The sequence below is a fragment of the Sciurus vulgaris genome (assembly GCF_902686455.1).
Source record: "Sciurus vulgaris genome assembly, chromosome: 11".
Taxonomy (NCBI): Eukaryota; Metazoa; Chordata; class Mammalia; order Rodentia; family Sciuridae; genus Sciurus; species Sciurus vulgaris.
In genome coordinates this window covers 52,909,147-52,932,352 of record NC_136472.1, presented here as the reverse complement: position 1 = coordinate 52,932,352, position 23,206 = coordinate 52,909,147, and the positions used below count along the sequence as shown (strand labels likewise).

General features: G+C 40.9%; 2 protein-coding genes across 4 annotated transcripts in view; one reads left to right on the top strand and one right to left on the bottom strand.

Annotated features, from left to right (window-relative positions):
- Positions 1-2,460, top strand: part of ZDHHC13 (zDHHC palmitoyltransferase 13) — a 52,134-nt gene extending 49,674 nt beyond the window's left edge. For 2 of the 3 annotated variants that reach the window (XM_079101837.1, XM_079101836.1), the window contains one exon: positions 473-2,460. In XM_079101837.1, coding sequence (XP_078957963.1) covers positions 473-611 — 139 coding nt within the window. In that variant the 3' untranslated portion in view covers positions 612-2,460. The remainder of the gene's footprint in view (positions 1-472) is intronic. The other variant, XM_079101838.1, reaches the window with a different exon arrangement.
- Positions 2,461-4,758: 2,298 nt separating this feature from the next.
- On the bottom strand, positions 4,759-22,982 carry CSRP3 (cysteine and glycine rich protein 3). Its single transcript, XM_079103682.1, has 6 exons — positions 22,886-22,982; positions 13,885-14,026; positions 9,712-9,880; positions 7,671-7,803; positions 6,488-6,581; positions 4,759-5,085 (listed from the first exon to the last, which is right to left on the bottom strand). The coding sequence occupies exons 2-6, from the start codon at positions 13,994-13,996 to the stop codon at positions 5,009-5,011; spliced, it is 585 nt and encodes a 194-aa protein (XP_078959808.1). The 5' UTR covers positions 13,997-14,026; positions 22,886-22,982; the 3' UTR covers positions 4,759-5,008.
- Positions 22,983-23,206: the final 224 nt, after the last annotated feature.

Genomic DNA, 23,206 nt, shown 5'->3' with positions numbered 1-23,206 from the left:
GTAAGTATCAGGGGTTTTGGAGGACTGGAAGGAATTGAAACAGACATCATTTAGAAAGCTGTGAGAAAGCTTTGAGGGAAAAAACCCATCTTGTTGATTACAGTTCTGACCTATGTGGCCTTTGAGATACTCAAAGTCTGAATTAGGGCATTGGGAATTGAAAGGAAGAAACTTAGTGATGGCAGTGATCAGTACAGTGCGGGGGAACTGTATGAAATGGATCAGTGAAGAAAGTTCAGTTGAATTGGTAGACAGAAGTCAGAGAATTTCAGAGTAGGGATTCAGGTTCGGAAATGGAACTAGGTTTTCGGTTTTAAGGTTTTGTAAGTCGAAGAACAGTCTGATTACTTCTAGATTTCTGTAGGATCTTCAGAGGATATAATATCATAGATTCTCTGTATGCTTTGAATGAACTTTTTTCAAGAGCTACACAGGAAGTGTAGTGAGATCTGTTCTCTTCTCTTCTTGGCAGCCTTGGATTCACACAGAACCTGGCAGATTTCTTTCAGTGTGGCTGCTTTGGCTTGGTGAAGCCCTGCGTAGTAGATTGGACGTCCCAGTACACCATGGTCTTTCACCCAGCCAAAGAGAAAGTTCTTCGCTCCGTATGAAGAAAAGCAACTCAAAACTCAGACTCAGATTTGTTTCTGTTTATGTCAGTGCCCTGTGGTCTGAAAGTGAAGTGGAATTTAGGATTCACCTAAGCCCAAAGGAAAATAACAAGTGGTTTGAAAGCCATTTGGTGGAAACAGTTCTCAATAAATCCTTGCTATTCTTCAAACTTAGAAAAATGGACTGTTCCAGAACAATCTCGGAAGCCATCTTTGAAAAACATATTTTTCTCAAGAAAATGCAAGTTACTTTTTTTGGAGATAATATTCACTAATTATGGATAAAATAGAGTATTTTCAGATACTATATTGACTGTTTCAAATAGTACTATTCTTTAAATTTGTAATTTTTGATAAGTTATTTGTCTTTGTTGTATCTATTAATATGTAAAAATTATTTAAATATGTGTGTTTTGCTTTCACATGTAATAAATTTTTTTTTGTAATTAATAGTTTCTGACACTTAACACTTTAGAATCTTAAATTGAGAAAAGATGTTTATATGACATAAAGTAATTCACAGTCCCGGGAATAAGTTGAGATTACTGTTAACACCAATAAGCAAAAGTTAATTTAGTTTTCCATCTGGTTTAGAAAATCAAATATAAGAAGTCTTTAAAAATCAAATATAGGAAGTCTTAAAAATATTACTGTTTTTACTTGGAACCATCAAAATATTTGACTAGAGTGATTGTAACTACTATTTTCCTTTGTTCTGAAGGAAATGCTGAGTCAACTTCAACTCTTGGTATTGTATATATTCCCCTGGGCATGGCACCTTCCCGCTATAAATCCTTCTTTAGGTTCCCATTGTTCTTGGTGAAAGTTAAATTCTTATCATGATCAACAAGGCCCCAAATGATACATGTTACTCTGGACCACACTTTGTACTCTAATTCCATTGACCTTTCAGTTCTTCAAGAATCCATTCTCCTGTTTTCTACAGAGTCTTTGCAGATAAGTGAACTAAACCAAAAGTAATTTGTATCTTTTTCAAGTTCACATAGATACTAAGTGGGATTGCTACTCTACAATACAAATCACTTAGAATATGGCCCATATAGTGTTCATTCAATATATATTTGAAGTAATTTGTTGAATGAAATAAAGTTTTCTTTTTAAAGAAAGACATGATTAATCAAAATTATATTTGAAGACTCTTATTCTTAACTGATGTGCAGAAGGACTTTCTCAAGGAGCTATTCTTTCTCCCCTTTTTAGCAACCCCTACCAAGTTAAGTATTTTCAAGTTGTGATTTGTTGACCGTTTAGATCAGAATCACAGGGACTAGGTGGGAATCCAGGGCTTTTTTTAAAATTTCAAATTCCCTACCTCATACCTTCCAAATTAGTCCAAAACACTATATTCTACTGCTTCTAAATGATATATGACATAAAAGATGGATATCATTAATTTTTATGTTATTCTACAAATATTTATTGAGCACCATGATAACTCTTGCAGACCATTAAACACTTAATTGGGTATATTAATCATGGAGCTTGCAGTCTAGAAGGAAAGCTAATATAAACAAAACTATAGTCATAGGTAGAAAATATTAAAAGTCATTAAGAGGGTGCAAATAAAACATTGAAATTTAGAAGTTAGGAAGAGCCTCAGTAAATGTGATCAGGGAAGTGTTTGTGGATAATATGATTTTAAAAGGAAGAGATAGTGGGCTGGGGATATAACTAAGAAGTGGTGGAGTGCCTCCTTAGCATGCTGAAGACCCTAGATTCAGTCCTCAGCACCACACATGCATACATACACATAAAACCTGTTCTAAAAGAACGAGTTGGCCACAGAATCAGTAGGAATTGAAACAACTTGCTTGTGGCACACTGCATGTTTTAGGTATGTATTAATAAAGTATTAATTATTATTAACTATTCCCTCAGGATGGAAATATAACTCTGGCAGAGTTCTTGCTTAGTATTTGTGAGGCCCTGAGTTCAATCCTCAGCACCAAATAATCCCAGGGCCTCAGTGTCTACTGGACCCTCTATTCAGACCAGTAGAGAGAATAGATACTCTTCCTGAGATATTTTGGAGGCTACGAATCTTGGCCAAACCTAGTCACATGTTCCAGTCTGAGAAATGTAATAGAACAGTGTGCCCAGGAAACACAGGATAAACTAATATTACTGAACACAGTGAGGGTCTTCCTTGGCATTTTTTACTTTTGGAATACCTTCATTATATTATATCAACTTTTCTTAAAAAATTTGGCTGGATATGTGTTTAGCTTACATTCTTCCACTTCATTCACTCGACAAATGTTTATTAAGTGTCCACTATTTGTTGAGCACTGTGAATGCACTTCTGTCACATTTCAAAATTCAGTGCAGTGAGACAGGCTATGTAATATACTGGCTGTGAGAACACGGAGTAGACTCGTTCTACTCAGGTACTTCAGAAATGATTTGGTGAAGGAGATAACATTTGCTCTATGCCTTGCTTAACAGTAGTTTACCAGGCTAGGGAGTCGAATTGCAGAATGAAGATGGAGTGGTTCATCCATCTTCCAGGAATTCAAAACAAAAAGAACAGCATTAGCAAAAACATGATGGGGGAAGTGTACTAGGGGTATTAAGAAAGCTTCTAGTCTTTTGAGTGTAGCTGAATCTTGTGGAGAAGAGATTTGTCTAAAGCTAAGTGAAGGGATAAGGCTGAGGTAAATTTGTGAAAGTCCTTGTGTGTACTGTTATGGGCTGAATCGTGTCTCCCCATAATTTACATGTGCAGTCCCAAACCAACTCCCTGCTCCTCCCACACACATACCTCAGAATGTGACTGTTTGGAGGTAGGGCCTTTAAAGAGGCAATTGAGGTTAAAGGAGTTTATGGATGGGTCTTAATCCACAATGACTATTGTCCTTATTAAAAGAGGAATTTAGTACACAGGCACACAGAAGAAAGACCATATGAAGACACAGAAGACAGCCATCTGCAAGCCAAGGAGAGGTGTCAGAAGAAACAAATCCTGCTTACCTCTTGATCATGGACTGCCAGCCCCTAGAACTGTGAGAAAATTTCTTTTATCTAAGATACCCAATATGCCCAATATGAGGTTTTGTTATGTCATCCCTAACAAACCAATACACTCACCAAAGAGTAGAAATGAAGGGGATGCATTCTAGAGATATTTTGGAGTCAGAATAGGGAGGCTAGAAGAGCTGGGTTAGGGAGAGGGCAAAACTAAGGTGGACTGAAGGTTTTAGCTTCACGTGTGTCTTACTCCCTCAGCAAGCTGGAAATCCCTAGCATAGAGCTAAGGTAGGATATGGCTTTTAAAATCCATACAAGGCATTGTCCAAGACAGCACATAAGCAGCATTGAATGAATACTTATTTTGAAAACAGGTTTTCTTGGGATTTGGAACATAGAAGAACCCTTGAGTTAGTTTAGATTTTTTTTTTTTTTTTTCTTTATGGTACTGGAGATCCAACCCATGGACTTGTTCATGCTAGGCAAGTGCTTTACCACTGAACTGTGCCCCCAGCTCTATGAATAAATTTTTATTTGCTTTCATTTAGTCCAAATAATTCAGAATTGCATGGGGGTGGGAGAAATGGTGTGGCTGCTAAAAGAAGGAGCCCAAGAAGATACAGTGTTTGAGCTGCTGAGATTTGCTGAAGAGGCAGAGCTAGAGATCTCTAATTGGCTGTGCTTCGTTTGTGAGACTGGCAGTTTGATGTAGAAGTTTTAAGAAAATTGCTAAACCCTGGGGAATTGTCCCAGAATAAAAGAAAATCGTCTTCATGTTGTTTATAATACAGAAGCAAATCCCATACTTTGTTGTCACTTTTCAGTTTTCACAAATGTGTAATATTGCCAAGCCCATGATAGGACAAAAGGATCCACTCCTCAGCAATTTCATTAGTTTTGATTTTCCTTTTAGAATATGTTATCATGTTCTCTATTTCCTCCCCAACTGCCTGTTTCTTCTCCACTAGCAGTAACTAGAAAGACACTCAGCTGACAGGTTCTGGAAGACTGTCTTCCTTGGCCCTTTGTTTGTTCTTTTTCAGTCCTTTCCCAGGTGACATCCAGATTCATTTGCAGCAGCTGGTTTTATGAACTAGCTCTGTCTTTTTGAAAATTTCCCTCTATCCAAATTAAAAAAAAAAAAAAAGATCCAGAGACATACAAGGTACCACTAAAATGTTTATTTACTGTTTATTTCCCCACCCCAAGAATCATAAATAATAAAGCATTTATTGCAGATTAAATTTTACGTAATTTTCTTCCAAAGGTCCTTTCTCACTTTGGGTAGAGCCTACAATTATTTCTGAAGAGACACACTGTCCAGCTTCAAACGAGGCTGTCCAGGAAAAGCTTTCCAACCCTGCAGGATTGCTTGGCAGTGCTTTCTGCTGGTGAAAGAGTAAACCTTTTCACTCTTTTTTTTCCACTTGTTGTGTAAGGCCTCCAAACCCAATGCCTGTGGGGCCAAAATTTTTGGCATAGCAAACTGTGAATGAAAAAGGGATGAGGGGAGAAGAGTATATTAGTTAACATCATTATCTCAGGTCCTGTCTGGGCACAGTCCTTTTACCTGTTTGAGACAAACTTTTGATAAATTTGTGCATGAATTAACTTGTAAATAAGCTACACTTATATCTGCTAATAAAAAGCTTATGCCTTTTTGCACTTTGTATTAACAGACATATTCTTATTGGAGTTGACGCAATCTGCCTGCCTATCCTTGAGCCTTGCCTCCACTTCCTGCTTTAAACTTCAGGTGCACAGAACTACTTGCAATCCCTGGACTATACCATGATGTCCAGGCTTAAGTATCACTACTTCCTCTTTCTGGAATGCCCCTTCCCAAATTCACATTCACCCTTCAGTCCCCCAAAAAGAATGTCTTCCGAGAAGACTTCCCCATTACCCCAAACTGATTGCTTTTCTCTCTGTAGCCAACTACACTATGAAGATTTTAGGTGCCTAAGATTTAAGGGACTATGGCCTATAAATGTTGAAGACCCTCTGTCTCCTACTACCAAGAGAAAGCAACTCTCTGTCAGATGGCAAGTTAGTTCCCAGCCTGCCTCATTGTGGGGAAAGCTTTGGTAACCTAAGGTCTTGGTTAACAATGCCCTTGATCCCCTTTCCATCGCTCCCCTGACTCTACTCCACCAAACACACTTGGAGATGATTAAGACACCATTGTTCAGTGACGGTGTATCACTAGAGACCTTGGAGAGGCTCTGAGGTTGAAAACACATTGTTTTGGCCCTAGTGCATTTCATCATAGTGTCAGGAAGAGCTGAGCCACACTGTCCCCTACCCAAGACCAAGGGTTATGAAGGAAGCTAAGGACAGAGCTGCAGAGACTAGGAGGAAAGCTAGTTCTACCCCTGTGATCACTAAGTGACATGCAACATCAGAAACAAATGTCAGGAGGGAGGTGGGAGAGAGAGGAAAGGGAAGGAATAATGATGAAAGAAAGGAAGGAGGGAGGCTTTTAGGAAGGAAGAAGAAAGAGATGTTTTGATAAACTCAAGTGAGACCAGACCGAGTTTCTTCCCCAGTCATCCTTATCTGTCACTCAGGTAGACAGAGGGTGTTTTTAGAACAAACTGAAACTGTCCAGGCCTGAGGCCTCTTCTAAGACCTGACACAATTTTCTCTTCTTTCCCTCTCCCTACAGGCACAAGCTGCCCTGAACCACTAAGCTTCTGCAAGCCTCTGCTCCAGTGGAGAGGACCAGAGATGAATGTTTTATTCTCCATTCTGAGAGCCCAAAACCTGACCAGACTGAGCTTCACTGCTCCTGGCAGACAGGCAGGCCTCTAGGCGTGAACACAGACAGTTCCCTCCCAAGGGCCCTTAGGAAGTCAAGTCTAAAGTAAGTTCCCAGAACCACTCACCTTTGCAATAAAGTTCCCCATCTTTGTCAGTGACATTTGTAGACTCTAGACTCTTCCCACAGATGGCACAGCGGAAACAGGTCTTGTGCCAAGGCTGAGGGGCACAGGAGGGTTGCATATCAGGAAGGTGGGCAGTATATTTTATTTCAAGTCCCCTGGCCAGCAGCATACAAAGGAGTGCCCTTTCCATTGCTGAGTGAAGCCCCAGAATAATCTTTCCAGAGGTTTGAAAAAATGAGATGCAGTGGTCTTAGCTAACAGTTCTCAGAACCCAGTAAATGGATTTGTCATGGTGATATGCATGTATTCCTTAAGCATAGAGTGTTGGTCTAAGGCGAAAAGATCTGAGGCCAGACTGGATAAGAAAGGAGTTGGGCTTGGGGCAGTGTGTAATGTTTTTATTTAATATAAAGTTAGAGAAGAAAAAGAGTGAAGAAATGGGCAGTTGTTGGGTTGTTCATTCTTTTTTTCAACTCTGTGATTCCAATGGCAGAGAGCTGCGATCTGCATATTGTTCCTCTACCAGGCATTACCCTTAGGTCCTCATATGTCTGCAAAGGGCTGGTATTTGTGTGGAGACAGCCCTTGTGTTTGAAGCCAGATCTCTCTCCATGACCCTTCTTCCCTGCATTTAGTATTAACAAGATTTTTTTCTTAGGTCCACCTCGTTTAGTGAATAACTTGGCTTTGGGCCTAAAACTGGAGCTTGTAGAACAGTGCACATTGCTGCCTTGGATATTTGATGACTTTCCTGAGAGCCAGGATGTTTGTAAGTGAGGACACTTTTCACTAATGTGAAGCAGTGGATGTGTGATGGCAGCAACAGGTTGAGGTGGCAGTGACAGGTTCCCAGGGCTGACACCTTTTGGAAGGATTGTGAACACTTATGGGCAGGGGATTTGTGTGCCTTGTATCCCTAGAGCTTTTAGCTGGGTGCCTTCCCCCTAGTAGGATAACTTGTTGCAGCAAACCACACTAGTTCTAGCTTTCCAAGGGCACTGTCAGTTGACATTCACAGCCCAGGAAAGTGGGCAAGATTGCATAGCATCTTAAGAGGTTCTGGGATCTAAGGAGTAAAGAGTCTGGTCCCCACCTTCCCACAGTTTCCACTTTGTCTCTTATTTCCCCCAACTGATGTGATGGAGATGAACAAATCCCACGTGGCTTACACAGAGGGCCTTACCTTGCCACCTCCCATGACCTTCTCAGCAGCATAGACTGACTTTCCACATCGAGGGCACTTCTCTGACTCCCCAAACTTTGCAGCAAACTTGGAAGGATTGCTGGTAGTTGCTGAGCGTGCTGGCTTTGGGGACCTAGTGGAAATAGATAAATGAAATGTAAGCATCCCATGGTACACAACATGTGCTATTACCTCTCTTCTCTGAGCCTCTGTCTCCTCATCTGGAAAGTGGCACCTTACTCATAGAGTTGTTGAGAGGGTTAAATGAAGTGATGTGTAAAAGCACTGAGAACAGTGCGTGCCTGGAGTATATGGGCTAATAACTGTTAACTATAACAGGTTTAAATCCATCCTTTCTGTTGTAAAGCACTTAGCAGGTGTTCCATGTGTGTTTGTGTGTGCTATTATGTTGATATTATTATAGTGATTATGTGTAACAGATTATTACTGTGCTTGTTTAGGTTTTTCTCTACATTCCAGAAATCCACCAGTCTGCTATCTACCTGAGTTATAACAATTCAAGGTCAAGGATTCAGGTGTAGCACAGTGGCAGAGTGCTTGCCTGGCATGCGTGAGGCCTTGGATCAATCCCCAGTACCACAAAAGAAAAAGAAAAAGGAAAGAAAATTTTAAGTCAAATGGGGTCTTGACCATTGGTGCTAATTTCTACAAATGACATCCAGTGGACTAATGAGGCATTCCTTACCACGATTCATGCTGTAGGCCTGCATCCACAGGTTACCTGTCCCCATGAGGACAGTATCCAAATTAGAGGCACAATAATAGATCCTTGTGTTTTGCTTCTGTTTTGTGTTTTGTTTTGTTTTTTTTTTTAATATTTTAGTGGTCCCTTGTACATATGTCACTTGAGCCTCACCATAGCCCTCTAAAAAGGCAGGGCTGGATGCAGGAGGGCTGGATGCAGGAGAGCAAGGATCAGAATGAGAACTGCCAGGCAATTCCTAACTGGTGGGGCTGGGATGACCCCAGGTTTTTGGATTCTTGTCATTCTTCAGGCAGCATTACAAGAAAGCCCTAATGTCAAAAAGCGAGCTTTAGATAACACATGGCAGAGAATGCTGTTAGTTTCATCTTCTCTAAGAAGAGTCTCCAGTTGGGTTAGAGTAATAACAGAAATTAGCAAAAAAGTTCTCTCCTTAGGGTAAGTAATCATGCATTCCTGCACTTTTCCAGGCTCTTTGGGGTGTTACCTTCTTTGGAAAGGACCAACAGCTCCTCAGATGACCTAACTGCTCTCTGGGGGAGCCTTCCAGAGAAAATTTCCTCTTTGGGCTGGTTCTTTTTGGACGCCCCCCTTCCTTCCCACCACAGAACTGAACCCAGATTCCAGCTGACTTGGCAGTAACTACTGGTCCAGTAGACCATCAGACTATCCTCAGTTCTGGGCTGGTGTGTTGGTTGATCATTAAAAAAGTGGACCCAGAGGAGCAGACTTGTAGATGAAGGTGGCCATTGTGATATACCACTTCCTTAGACTGACTTGGGGGAAAATCGGGCAATGTATGGATAACAGGCAGCCAGGCAGACCCATAGTCATAATTGTTTATTTCTGAAAGGCTTAGTCCATCTCTGTAGACCCCTCACCCTGCAATGACATTAGTCATCTTCCCCCTGAAGGAAAGAAATCTTTCAGTGACAAGCACACAGAGAATGGCAATCGCTTCCCTGCCATATTTATGTGATTTACACAGAAGCTCTCAAAGGGGAAGAAAAGAGACTCCATGCAGTTTTGCAAAGGTCAAACAATCGAACATCTGTACATTCTGGTTTTTCTCTTGACATGCAAACCAAAAGCCATGGTGTAAAAGTAATTGCCCTTTAGAAAGGCAGATAATTTAAAGAAAGTCTTTGGAGCGATGACATATTGTTAGAACTTGGTCAGACTGAGTATTCCTATTGTTAGCAAGTCAACAATAGAGTCCATTCTCCCTCTTCCAGAAAACGTTGCTATGGGAACGGAATGAACTGTCCTGGTAATTGGAGACTCTAAGGGGCAGGATGAAACTGGGCAGTAACTCACTGTTGGAACTGCAGGCCGAGGTGCTCGCCCGTGTCAGTGCTGAGACAGCCAGCGCCTTGTCCATAACCGATTCCTTTGGGGCCATACCTGCGCCCATAGCAGACCTTACAATAGATCTCCGACTCATGAGCTGCTACTGTGGTGCTGTCCAGAGCCTTCCTGCAGGCCACTGTCAAAAAAGAAAGGGTCAGGGGCCTGGAGTTGAGATCCTTCTCCCCTTTCCTGCACCCCCAGGCCAAGAACACAACTTTGATTCCTGACCAGAGCAACTATCCTAATCCATAGACTCCATCCAAGAGGGTCCAAATTTCGCAGATGAGGAAATTAGTGGTGCACAGAAAAGGGAAGTGACGTGGAAATAGGCAGAGGCCAGTGTTAGAGGCAGGTGTGTGGTCTTAGACCCACTAAGAAAATGTTCCAGTATAAGAAATCATGCCAGATGCTCTCAGGGAGTAGGTGAGCTTGTGGGGGTGGAGGAAGTTTGGAGCAGAAGAGGAACTTATTTTTCCCTAATCATACAGGAATCAGGACTGAGCAGTTTCTGTACTTATCAAGGCCTTTGAAAGGCACTGTGAGATTCAAGGAGACAGTCAACATTGAGATCGATTTAGCTCCAATTCTAGAAGCAGGGGAGCGGCAGAAGAAGCAGACCTGGTCCACAGACCCCTTAGGCTTCCATTGGCTCAAGTCCATTGGTCACTGTACATTACCTCATATGAAGTATTCCCAAATACAAGGCCACCAGTCCCCTTTATTCCAAGGAGATTTATAGAAAGATTTTTTTTTTTTTCATCAAGACAAATACTTCTAGGGCTGGAGTTATGTCTTACTGGTGGAGCACTTGCCTAGCATGTGTCAGGCACTGGGTTTGATACTTAGCACCACATAAAAATAAATAAAAGTATTGTGTCCATCTACAAATAAAAAAATATTTAAAAGAAAAAGAAAAATGCTTCTAAAGATTTAAATGAAAATGTCAAATATCTTATTTAGTTTACTATTATGCACCAATAATATATTGATTTGAAAATGTTACTTTTTTTCTAATCTCACAAATTCAGGAAAGGAATGTATCCAGTTCTTCTATGCATCTTCCTTATAGACAGAGTCACTTGGGGGCAGCTGCCCTAATGTCCCTAAGAAGCTCACCTTCACTTCTGTCTGCTTCCTTTGCAAGGCAATCCTATTTTTGTACCTAACTAGGAGCTGTCACCTGGAAATTGTATCTCACAAAGGCCTATTAGCTTAACATTCTGGCAATTTTAAAATAAATGAAGGATTTCCACAACTTAACAATTTTCTGTATTGCTCTGCAACAATGATCCTTAAAGTGCTTATAATAGGAAGGTCATATCCTCAGTAATGATAAAACATGCATTAAATTTATTTGCCTTTTTTAAACCATTTCCATTGAGTCATCTCTATGATCAATCCAGTGTGGCATGAGGTTATTTCAGGCTAACATGCCTGCCTTCCTCAGGAGCTAGTTTGTTATTTAAAAAGTAATTGAATGCAGGCTGAATCTGTGAGGTAGAATTAGACAGTCAGGCATATGGGAGTTCATCCCACTATTCTGTTGATATTGTATTGGTTAAAATTTCTCGATTTAAAAAAAATAGTTTCTAAGTATATAAGGCTTCGAATACAAGGCAATCATTTTTATGAAGAATAATTTGTGGGGGAGAAAATGCTATTTATTGGGGCATAAAAGGCCTGTCTTTGCCTTTCTTGCTGTCAGTTACCACCCTCCACAGCAACTTCTCACATTTGCTGATATATTAGATACTAAGGTCCTGGAAGGCAAGGCTGTTTTACCTTACTATCTCCAGAACATAGCTGAGGGCCTGGGCCAGAGTTAATACTGTATATGTATTTTGAATAAGTCAAGGAATGAATGCATGTGTCTGAAGGTCAGCAACTTATCTACAATTACACAACAGTAAATTGCAGAACCATAGCTGACCTCAAATCCTTTGACTTCTAGTACAGTGCTCCTTCGCAGCCGATACCCTGTGTGACCTGGCTGCTTATGTAGTGGCTTTGTGGCATCCAACTAGCTTTTAAACACAGACAGAAGAGAGTTGTACAGAATCGTAGCCACTAGCCATAAACAAAAGATGCCTACCTGATTTCAAACAGTGCAAACACAGAAAGATTATAAAACACCCCATTAGTAGCTCATATGATTGTAAATATGGTATTCTAGATATATTGGGTTAAATGAAATTTTTCAAAATTAATTTACCTTTTTTGTGTACTTTCAAAAAAATTGTTACTAAAACATTTATGTATTATTTACATTATATTTTCTTTTGGATAGCGCTGATAGAAGATGAGTTTGGAGACTAATTATGGAACTTTATCTAGAAGTCAGGGGAACACTGGCCAGGGAGCAAGATAAGGTAGACTTTGCCTCCCTGAATTCTATTTTCAGCAACTGGAGGTTTGCCTGTGGACAGGTAGATCTTATGAGGGTAAAATAGAAAAGTGTGCCCTTCTCTGGGACCCTTTTGATCTTCACTACTGAAACTTCAACTGCTCAGATACCTATTCCACCTATGAATTCTAAAGAAGCATTAAAGGGTTAAAAGGGATGTACAGCAGATGTGCAAATCCATCCTACCATGGCTCCATTGAACAGGGCATCTTCTTGCTACCTGGGAAAGATAAGATACCCCTGCCACTGATAGCTTCCCGATTATTTTTTGTTCTCACCCAGACATAATCGAAGGAGAATAAAAGGTTAGAAAGCTGAATTTCCAGATCAAGAACCCCAGTTTACTGCTCATAACAAACTATACAGGAAAGATAACAATCTCCATTCTATAGATGGGGGAAATGCAAGCTCATGATGGTGAAATGACTTGCCCACAGTTGCAGAGGTAATATATGGTGAAACCCAGGCTCAAACCTTAGTCTTTTCTTACTTCAGTTCCAGTGTTCTTTCCAAAATTCCTCACTCCCACCTTTTTTTAGTAACACTAGCCATTTTTACCCAGAGGATTATGGAACGAACTCTCTTGATAATGAGTGAATTCTGGATAATTGTAATAATGAATAATAATGATGAATCTGAGGAATGTGTAAGAGAAATTAAAAATAATTAACATCATTAAAACCCAAAGTATCAATCAGTAATTCCTCCAACCCAAACACAAAATGTGCCTCCCCTTTTTCTTCCTTGGTAATTATATTTGCTGTGGGAGGTTAAGTGTTCATGTAACTTATACTATTTCTGGCAATTTGAGATTAGAATATCTCTCTGCCCTAACAGATGGTGCCTATTCCTTAAAGTTCTGTTTGAAACTGTAAGGATACCTTGTGCCACTGGGCTGAGGTATGGGAGGGAAGTGGAGATCAGGGAGAGGTAGGGAGCGGGCCTGCCAAATACCCAGCAGAGCTTTCCCTTAAAACAGGCCTACAAGAGGAAAGCAGAGAAGTGACCAATTCAAAGCTTTGGTCGTTTTCTCCCAGAACAGGACTAGCTGCTAGGAAACTGCAGTGCATGTGACTGGGACTTACAGATGGGAAATGGTTTGTCCAAAGTCAGGAGAATTTGACTGTGAACCTCAGGGTCTCCAGTTACCCCTGGTTTTGACATCTATGCTAGGCAGGTGATGGTAAGAGTCCCTTCATGAAGTCACTGGTTCCCAGGCCCTGAATTTACAGAAATGGCATGTGTTGCCTCCTGCCTTACATAGGTTCTGTCTTAGGAAAATCTAGTCACAGCTGGCTTCAGTGACAGCTGGCTGGGGGAAGAGGGATGAGGGGAGCAGGGCAGGGGGAACAAAACAGAAAGCCAGATCCACCCTGGCTTTAGATAAGTGCTGACTTCCTTCCTCTGCCAAGTTACATTTTGTGAATGTCATGCCTGGGTCAAGGTTTTCTCCACAGAGAGCAGAGGCAGGCCAGCTTGTCCTGTCTGTGAGCTCCAGGAAAATGACCTCTGAGCTGGGAGCATGGTTGGAGAAGAGGGTGCTGGGTACTCAGGAGAACACTGTTCCTTCTAGGGGGGACCCATGTGTTATATTTCTCACAAGCTCCCAGACCAGGCTCCTCCCTGCATGCTGATCTCACAGTGAGAACATTGACCTACAGTACCACTGATTCAGGGAGAACTTTGAAATGCCCTCTGGATGCAGAGGGCCCTCCCATGGTGTCCATCCAACTCACTGCAATGGAAACAGGTCTTGTGGAAACTCCTTCCATTGCACTGGATTTCTTCAGCATGGTAGACAGTCTTTTCACAGGCTCCGCATTTTGCTCCTCCACCCCAGTTTGGCATCTTGAAGACTCTCTCTGACCAGGGTCAAGTCTAAGAGGATATAAAGCAAATATTCTTAATTTAGGTGGCCCTGAGAGCGAACCAATCCCTAGTAGTGCAGCAATCTGAAGACATTGGTGGTTCATTCATTCAATAAGCAAATAGGTAGTATGTGAGAGTCATTGAATAAGCTCAGACACCCAGTTGGCTCTGAGTGGTCACTTTACAACTTTGAGACTTGTTTCCTCTTCTTTTAAATTTCAATTGCATCTTTTCCTAAGTATTTCACGTATTCCTGGAAAGGATGGATGCTAATTTTTATTATATAAAATTATGTACAAATATAAGTACCATTTTTCTATATAAGGTTTTTTAAAAATTAGTCCATCAGGAGAGAAAGTTACCTTGAAAATAGTATTATTTTCTTGTCTAGCTCAGTCCTTACCCTGTCATGCCGGCAGTACTGGGGATTTAAACCCATGAACACTCTAACACTGAGCTACATCCCCAGTCCTTTTTATTTTATTTTATTTTATTTATTTATTTATGTATTTATTTATTTATTTCAATTTTGGGACTGTCTCTCGCTAAGCTGCCCAGACTGACCTCAACTGGCAATCCTCCTGCTTCAGCTTCCCAATGCCTGGCAATATAGGCATGCACCATCACACAGCATTTAGCTCAGAGTTCCTTTCATTACCTTGAATCTTGCTAAAATGTAGATTCTAGTTTGGTGTGTCTGGGGACAAGCAAAGTTGATGCTGCTAATGTGAACTACCCTTTGGGTAACAAGGGCTTACTTAACTTATTTTGCTGATAAAAATACATCTTTTATTCATATTTATTCCTTATAGGCTCCCCTTTTTAAGAATATCATTTCTCAGACAAAACACATTAGCCTTCTACTAGGTCAGTGGTCTGGAACCTACCTTGTGTTTTCAGATCCCCCTGACTGTTTATATATGGAAGAATTATAAAGCTTCTCTTTACCTCCTCCCACCTGCACAGTGAAGGCAGCCATACTTTTCCCTGTTGCTTCCCAGTGTTGTTTAGAGACCAAATGACACCATACACAGGAAGGGACCTGACAGAATTTGTGGCACTTGACAGGAGCCTGACAATGATACTGACATGCCCCCTGCACTCTTGAAGCACATTCTGCTGCAAGAAACTGCTTATAACCACACCCAAGGCTGTCCTTGTCTTCTCTCCAGAAGATTATGTTTAAGAGACATTAACCAAAGAAGAGGATTTTAAAGAATAATTTTCATATGTCGTATCTTTAAGTATGACTCCAAGTTTTCAGTTCCTTCACAGCAGAGCTAAAATAGACTGTCAATATTCAGTAAAATTTTTGAAATCCTGCCAGTCACCCAGAGGGCTGAATTTTTACTGGGATTCTTTGGTTTCTAAGAAGGCAGGTGTGTCATCTTGTCATTGTCACTAAGCACTATCAGGTCATTCCAAGTGACTTCTGACCTTCACTCTCCCTTCTGGGAATCCAGTCACCTTCTTATAATAGTTGGTGATTAACACTAAGCCCTCCTGGGTCAACTGCTCAGGATTGTATCTCACAGTTTCCCAACAAAGACAGATTTTCCTAAGAAACAGAAAGTAAATAGCAAACAGACCACTGAACCCAACACTAGGACTGAAGGGAATGTTCCTGTCTAAATATGCTCTTGAAGAGTTTTTCCTGCTCAGAAAAAAACAATGTGGGGTTTACTGGGAACATCCTATCCTTCCTCTGATAGAAGCAGGATCTTAAGTTTAGTTAGTGAAATTTTAGAAAATAATGTCAAAAATGGGAAACATTTAGTGTTCCTATATCTTTAGAGCAGATTGTTCAGTATAAGAGAAAGAGTAATGGATTTTGAGTGGAAAGTCTTGGAATCAAGCCGGCCTAGCTACCTGCCTGCCTTCCTTCCTTCTCCATACATATGCTACCTGCCTATAATGTGTCAAGCTCCTTACTAGGTCTTGAGTGGCAGACCAAGAAGGTGAAGAACTTATAAAAATGAGTAGTTTGCCGGGCATGGTAGCACATGTTTGTAAACCCAGCTACTCAGGAGACTGAGGCAAGAGGATCACACTTTCAAGACCCTCCTGGGCAACTTAGTGAGACTCTGTCTCAAAATAAAACTTTTTAAAAGGGCTGGGTATATCTCAGTGGTTCAGCATGTGCAGAAACCTGGGTTTAATCCCCTGTATGGAAAGAAAGGAAGGAAGAAAAGAAGGAAAGAAAGGGTAATTTGTGTCCTGTGGCATTGAAAAGCTCACGTTCTGGCTCTCCAAGATAGGCAGGAACCATTTTACTTTGGACCAGAGAAAAGTCTTGTGAGAAGTACTGTGGAAATTCAAATGAAGGAATGGCAGTGATGTTTGGAAGATCACAGAAGAGATTACATTTAAATAGGGTTTTTCATGTTGAGTGGGAGTTCAGCAGATAGAGAAAAGGGGAAAGAAATTTCAGGCAAAGAAAAAAATTAAACAAAGACTTAAAATCTTAATATACTTATAAGAGCCTAAACTGTTTACTTTAGACTCCATTTAAACATAGACTTTCAGGCGTGGAATGGATTTTTAAGATTGTCTCACCAAGGTATTTATAACCAAGGTATGTCATAAAAATAAAGTATTTTCCTAGGTAATTTATTTTTCCGGTTGCCTCCTCTCAAGAAAGATAATATGTGTTCTCAAAAAGAACAGAATCACATAATTTTGTTCATTCATGTTCATTTTGATCCTGAGTTTCAATATAATATAAAATAGAGGAGAAAGTTAATATATGTCATCCAGGAATATGACAGTAACACTTGTAAAATTAAGGATATAGAAATTTTCATCAAAAACAATTCTAGGTCAAATTTCTTGTTCCATGTCTTCAGAGATTTCATTGGTATATCCTGCAAGTTAATGGGAGACAGATTTGTCTCTTGGGAGATATATATATATATTTTCAGCAACTGCCTAGGCATACTTCTCAAAATGAGGATAAGATTACAGATAATACCTTCTTCACAAGCTAATGTGTCTTTGCAAAACTTGTTTTTAAGTGATTATAAATATCTGACATACACACATCAGAACTGGAAAACCAAAATAGAAATCTCTAAGTATTCTATTAACAAATGTTATTAACAGTTTCATTTCTAAATATGGGAATGTAGCAATGCAAGCTAAACACAGAAAATGTCACAGATTTCTTCTTCTAGTGTTCACAGGCCAAAAGTCATAGGATGTTTTAAAGAGTCCTGAATTCAAAGATGTAGATTCTAATCATGACCTCATGACCTTGAACTTGAGTATAAAATGTGGATAATATTATCTCTTGCACAGTATTGTTGTGAAGATCATGGAAAGCGGATGAAATCAAAATCAGTGTTGAGAAGTTGTAACAGCAAGGCACTTTTACCTACTTTATTTCAGGTGTTCAAACAGCGCCAATGTGTGCTAATTAAGTCCCAATGATTTGAAAGCACATTTAGGTCCTGGCTTATGAACATAACCTTTTCATCTTCCACATTGCTTTAGAATTCCTGTGTCTCAACACTCTCCTAGCCAGGCTTGGAATGTAAATTTATCCTGGCAAGGTGCCAAGAGATGGCCCATTTGTTTACCAGTGTTGCCTGGAACTTGTGAGGGTCATTGAAGGTGGGACACCAAATATAGGTCTGCCCGTCACTCAGTCCCATTTGTCACCTGCGTCACAATCTCCATCACACCACCTGGCACTACCCTTGGGGCCCACCCTGAGATGGCAATTTGGTCACAGACAAACCATGGGTCAGGACTGAAATGAGGCAGTTTGAAATTTATGAGGATGACAGAGTAGGGTCCTTATGTCAGCTTGATACAGGCTGGACACAGTCTTGGATACCCAGAGCCCACTATCTTGTGTAAACTTCTTAACCGATAATGTGGTGGAAAAGAGTGTCCTGGGAATACACAACAGTGGGTGGGAGGGACAGGTGTAGGCCAGAGTTCTGTGCCTTCTTGCCTCTTTAAAGTTGTGTGATCTGGGAAAACTTCAACCTCTCTGAACTGGAGCAGTTTTTAAAAAATTGTAGTCCTTGCCATCACTATTGTTGGGAGAATTACTTCAGTTCAACTACTGTCAAATCACATTGTAAACTGTACTCTATTATAAAATGTAAGAGTTAATACATTCTGCTACAATGTTAAGTTGTCATGTATTGACCTGATGTTTTTTTGATACCTGGGACTGAACCCAGGAGTGTTTAACCCCTGAGCCATATCCCTAGCCCTTCTTTTGGTTTTTTTTTTTTTTTTTTTTTTTTGAGACAGGGCCTTGCTAATTTGCTTTGGGCCTCACTAAGTTGCTGAGGCTGGCTTTGCGCTTGAGCTCCTCCTGCCTCAGTCTCCCAAGTTGCTGGGATTATAGGTGTGTGCGATTGCGCCTGGCTCAATCTGAATTTTTCAAAGAATAACCAAGCTGTGTATCTTGGGCACATTCTTCCTAATCCAACTCCCCTCCTTCCCTCTTCCAACTATGGAATTGAAAGGTGATATCTTAGGGCAAAAGTGAGTATGGTACATAAAATGGCCACTTAGTGATTCAGTTTCTTCTTGTAAGGGTCCATTGAAGAATCTGGGAGAGAACCTTAGACCAAGATTTTGAGCAGAGGCCTCAAGTGACAGTGCCACAATGTGTTCATCTCAGCATTGGTTCAGTTGGTCACCTACCAACTCCACACAGTGTGTTTGATTGCCTACACTGGCTGAGATAAATAAAGATCTTGGATCATAGGAATGCATATCTGGAATCTAGGAGATAATCATAATCATTACTAACATGCCCACATTATTGAAGCTAACAGGTCTGGATCACAGCCCTTGGACCATTCACTGAGCTGCCATGTACTGCTGAAACATGAACTTCTCAGAGAGAGTAAATGGGGTCTGAGGGAAATTATTTCACATGATTGGGATGTATCACATGGCTAGATTGGAGTTCAGATCTCTTGGAGCCAAAGAGTCAATAGTAGCATTACCTACTATTTATTGTTTACTACCCATAGGTTGCTTCACATATATTATCTTTAGTACTATAACAGCCTTACACAACCAATTTTTTAAAAAAATATTTTTAGCTATAGATGAACACAATATTTTTATTTTATTTATTTTTTTTATGTGGTGCTGAGAATCAAACCCAGTGCCTCACACATGCTAGGTGAGTTCTCTACCACTGAGCTACAACCCTAGCCCCCATACAGCAAATTTTGTTATCCCCATTTTGCAACTAAGCACTGAACTGTAATTCAAACCCAAGTTTAGTCTGGTTCTCTGTCCAAGTTTCTGCTTAAAACAAACTGGAAAGGGGAAAGAGCTGGTACTGCCAGTAACCAAACTTCCAGTTGATTGGAATTGAGTCCTGACAGATTCATCCTCTCCTATGGGACACAGAACACTCATGGGAGGAGTAGCAGAGAGTTTGATTCAGTAAAGGTGAAGGACTTTCTAAAAGTCATTGCTCTTCAAACATGGAAAGGGCTCCTTTGGGACTGGGGAGGCCTTTCTAGCTTTTGATTTTCAGCTTTTTAGGCGATAGATATCCAAGTGACCACGATGCAGTGAAGCCCCTTCAAGGGTCCTTGACAGCCCTGAGACAGATTTAAGAATCTGAACAGTGAATGAAGTCTCTCCCTGTAGAAATGCTACTCAGTGTTGTCCACTTTCAAATGCTGCCTCTTAATTCTGGTAAGAAAAATGACATAGTGTCATGTTGGACCTTGGGTAAGTTACTCAAATTCTTGAGCCCTATCCTCATGCATGCACACAGGATGAGAGAGCTTGTCTGGGAAGACCATTTTCAGGTTGCATAAGATAATAATAACTAAGATGCTCCATATAAATTCTTAATATACAAGTATTTGATAATTTTAGTCACTTTCATTATTACTACTGTAGTGGCATTATCACTTGGTCTCTAGTTTTCAAACCTATATTCATAAAGCAAACAAATATCTCTCTGCTTCTTTTCTATAGCCCTTCCAGTACAGACCATGAACCAACTGTGTCTCAGCCTCCAGAGTGTACCACACACGTGTGGCCAGGCCAGAGGTGAGGTAGCCTCCTCAAGGTGGAGCAGGTTACCTGGTGCCATTGGTTGCAAGTCAGGCAAGGTTCTAAGTCTCTGCCCCAGACAATCCCTGCCTCTCTTTGGCAGCTGTGGTTGAGCTCACCTTGCTGGTGATCTGCAATTTGAAGGGAAGCAGTGTACCTATCTCATACAATGGCCCTGTGGCCCAGGGGAAGTACATCCATCTGCCCTGGAGTAGGACACGCAAGGTCAATGGCTTCCTCCTAAGCTTCTGAACCCAGATACATATATCAAGTCTCCCAGCATTGGCACTTTCACAAAGCCTGGGAAGTACAAGTTGCTTATTCCCGGCATGGAAATAACCCAGAATGTAACATTTAAAATAGGCAAGGTAGTCAGACCCTCAAACCCAGGTGGCAACACATGGTTATATTACACCTTTTCTGAAATTATCTCCATGTCATGGCCCACTTTTACTCCCAGAAACTCCCTCTTTATTCTAACTTGACCTTGATACTTTATTTTTAAAGATCACATTGTATCCTATTTTATATCCTGACTTTGTAGACATGTGACCCTGTACAATTACTATGCTTTGAATTTAGTTTCTTCCTTGGAAGAATGACTTTTTTTCAGGACTTTGTATGATAGTTAAATAAATTAATACTTGTTCTGAGAGTGCCTGGGGCAATTAACCAACCAGCAAATCACTATCAGCCCTTGTCCAGGATGAGGTCCACAAGGAGGCTCAGAAATAGCTTCCATCCTTCCTGACCCTTGAGAATATTGCTGTCTCCTTTTCTGCTTTCCTTCCCTGGAATATATATGCACATTTTACACATTTGCAGACATCACATCTGTCTTTGGTCATGAACCCAATATCCTATTCTCAGACATCTGAGCAACACTCTTGTAATTAGAAGGCTGCCCACCTAGTTGTGCTTCTTATGTGTTATATCTATAGGCCTGTGTCCTTCATCTTACAAACCAATTAATCATCTTCCAACGCCTGATCAGTTTGTTGCCCACTCTGATCCCTGGACTTTTACCTTTTCCCTTGTACTAAGCAGGAAATCCTCCACACTCCATCAGGCATAGCCCTGGACCTTTTCTAAAACGTATAGTTTAATTAAATGTTGCAAAGTACTTTTCTGTACTTTATCTCATTCAATTCTCACAAACTCCATAGAGCTAGATAGGCTTACCTTCATTTTGCTGTCAAACAATGGAAATTGGGAAGCTAAATGATATTCAGAGTTAGAATTTGAATTTGACTCTGTGATGGTGCTCTTTGGTCTAGTCTCTTCTCAAGGTTCCTGTGATTTCCAAATTTATTTTCTACCAAGAGTCTGTCTCCACTTCTGAGAGGATTTTGGTTATTTGCCTGTTGAATGCTGTTATTGCTCAGCAGTCCTCCTCCTTCCCTACCCTCTCTCTTACCCGGTGTCCTCCCATCTCTGGTGGATGGCTTGTGTGTCAGCTTATAGAATACTTCTGTCCAGGCCCTGGGGAACAAGCACCAAACCCTGGGTCAGCGGCACCTCCTACCTAACAGCAAGGACTTATTTCCACTAACCACAGATGACTGAGTTGTTCAGAAAGGAACCAAAGCCACATAGCCACATCAGAAAAATCTCCCACATTTTCTGGGTCATAAAGCAATTTTACACACATTGAATGTACCCAATCCCAAAAGTAACCCGAGGGTCCTGGAGCCCCCATTTCCCTTCCTCCTTGCTGTTCTTGCCCACCCTTCCCTGTGTAGTGCTGCCTCTACCTGCCCCAACCTTGAAACAGGAGACGGTCAATACCCGCTTATTAAATTGCTTTCAATTGTATTGCCGCTAGACAAGTTTTCGTGACTGTCACCGACTCCTCCTTCTTGGAGGAGTCACTGCCCTGGCTCAGGGAAGGAGCAGAAATTAGAAGCAACAGATTCGATCTTTCGGCTGCGTTTCCACTTAGGTCATTAGTTCAAACCACTTCTCAATCACAGTTACTCCTGTCACTCACCAAATATTAAAAAGAAATCCTGGACTGAAACCTAGAGGAGACAGTGGGAATCACCCCTTGCCCCAGCTGGGAATTATCCCATTAAATAAGAGCTTTTAATGGATTTTCAACATAACAATGCCTTTTTGGGAATCAGTTTTGATTAATTTTAAATGATTAAAAGTAAGCCTAATGTCTTTGGGATATAAAATCTATTCTAAACCAACAAATCTGAAATTTCAGTCATTCACTCATGCCTTTTGAATAGCAGAATTCCGCGTACTTTGAGAAAGGGAAGTCAGTCTTCTATGACACTGCATCTATTAAAACTGCCTTGTAATTCTAGAGTTCAGAAAAATGTCACCACATTCATATGGGTCCTTGAAAAAGATGAGATCAAGACCATGGGTGAGACCTTCCTTAGAGACCCTCATCCACTAGTTATATGCTGGCTTTGGGACTAGAATGCAGGTCTGTTGACTTTTGGTCCAGAAAATTCTATTTCCTTCTGCTTTCCTGCCACCCTAACTAAGACAATAGGAAAAATTCCTCAGTGAAAGTGTTTTTAGAAAAAAATAATTCCTTACTCATTTCTCTATGTGGTTCCCTTACACACCCTTTGTGTTTGTGTATGTGTGTAGTGGTGCTGAGGATTGAACCCAGGGCCTTCTGCATACTAGGCAAATGCTCTATCACTGAGCTACTCCTCCAGCCCCTGAACCAAATATTAATCATGCTTCTCAAATTTTTAAACAGTTGTATACGTTGAGCGTCCCTGTATACAGTCAGAGTCCCAACCAGCCACCCAGCCAGTCCACCCCCAGATCAAATGCTGACTTCACTCCACTTACCTGCTCTTGGGGTCTCTGTCAGTTCAACTGAGTGAGGAGGGCTCTCACCCTCTTTAAATATTTGGAGGCTGTCACCAACTTGGCCTGGGGAGGGAAGAGCAGGAGGGAGGCCGAGGGGAGAGGATGAATGAGACATGAGTAACACAACTGCTATCAGAGGCTGAAAATAGCCTGTGACCACAGCCCTGAGTTTTGTTCCCCCAACGCCAGCTGGGAGACTCTTGGAGAACAATATCACTTAGGGTCTGTTTCAATTGCCTGTTGCCTATGGCACCAAGGGATCAATTTGTGGAATGTTTAATTTCTGATCAAGTGATTAGA

Bases quoted from the DNA above. Each gene is read 5' to 3' on its own strand.
- CSRP3 (XM_079103682.1), bottom strand. From the start codon at position 13,996: ATGCCAAACTGGGGTGGAGGAGCAAAATGCGGAGCCTGTGAAAAGACT. The intron at 6,582-7,670 runs GTAAGGCCCTCT...TGTGCCCCTCAG, and splicing joins AGGTCATGGGAGGTGGCAAG to CCTTGGCACAAGACCTGTTT. The intron at 5,086-6,487 runs GTGAGTGGTTCT...TTTCATTCACAG, and splicing joins TGGGGAACTTTATTGCAAAG to TTTGCTATGCCAAAAATTTT.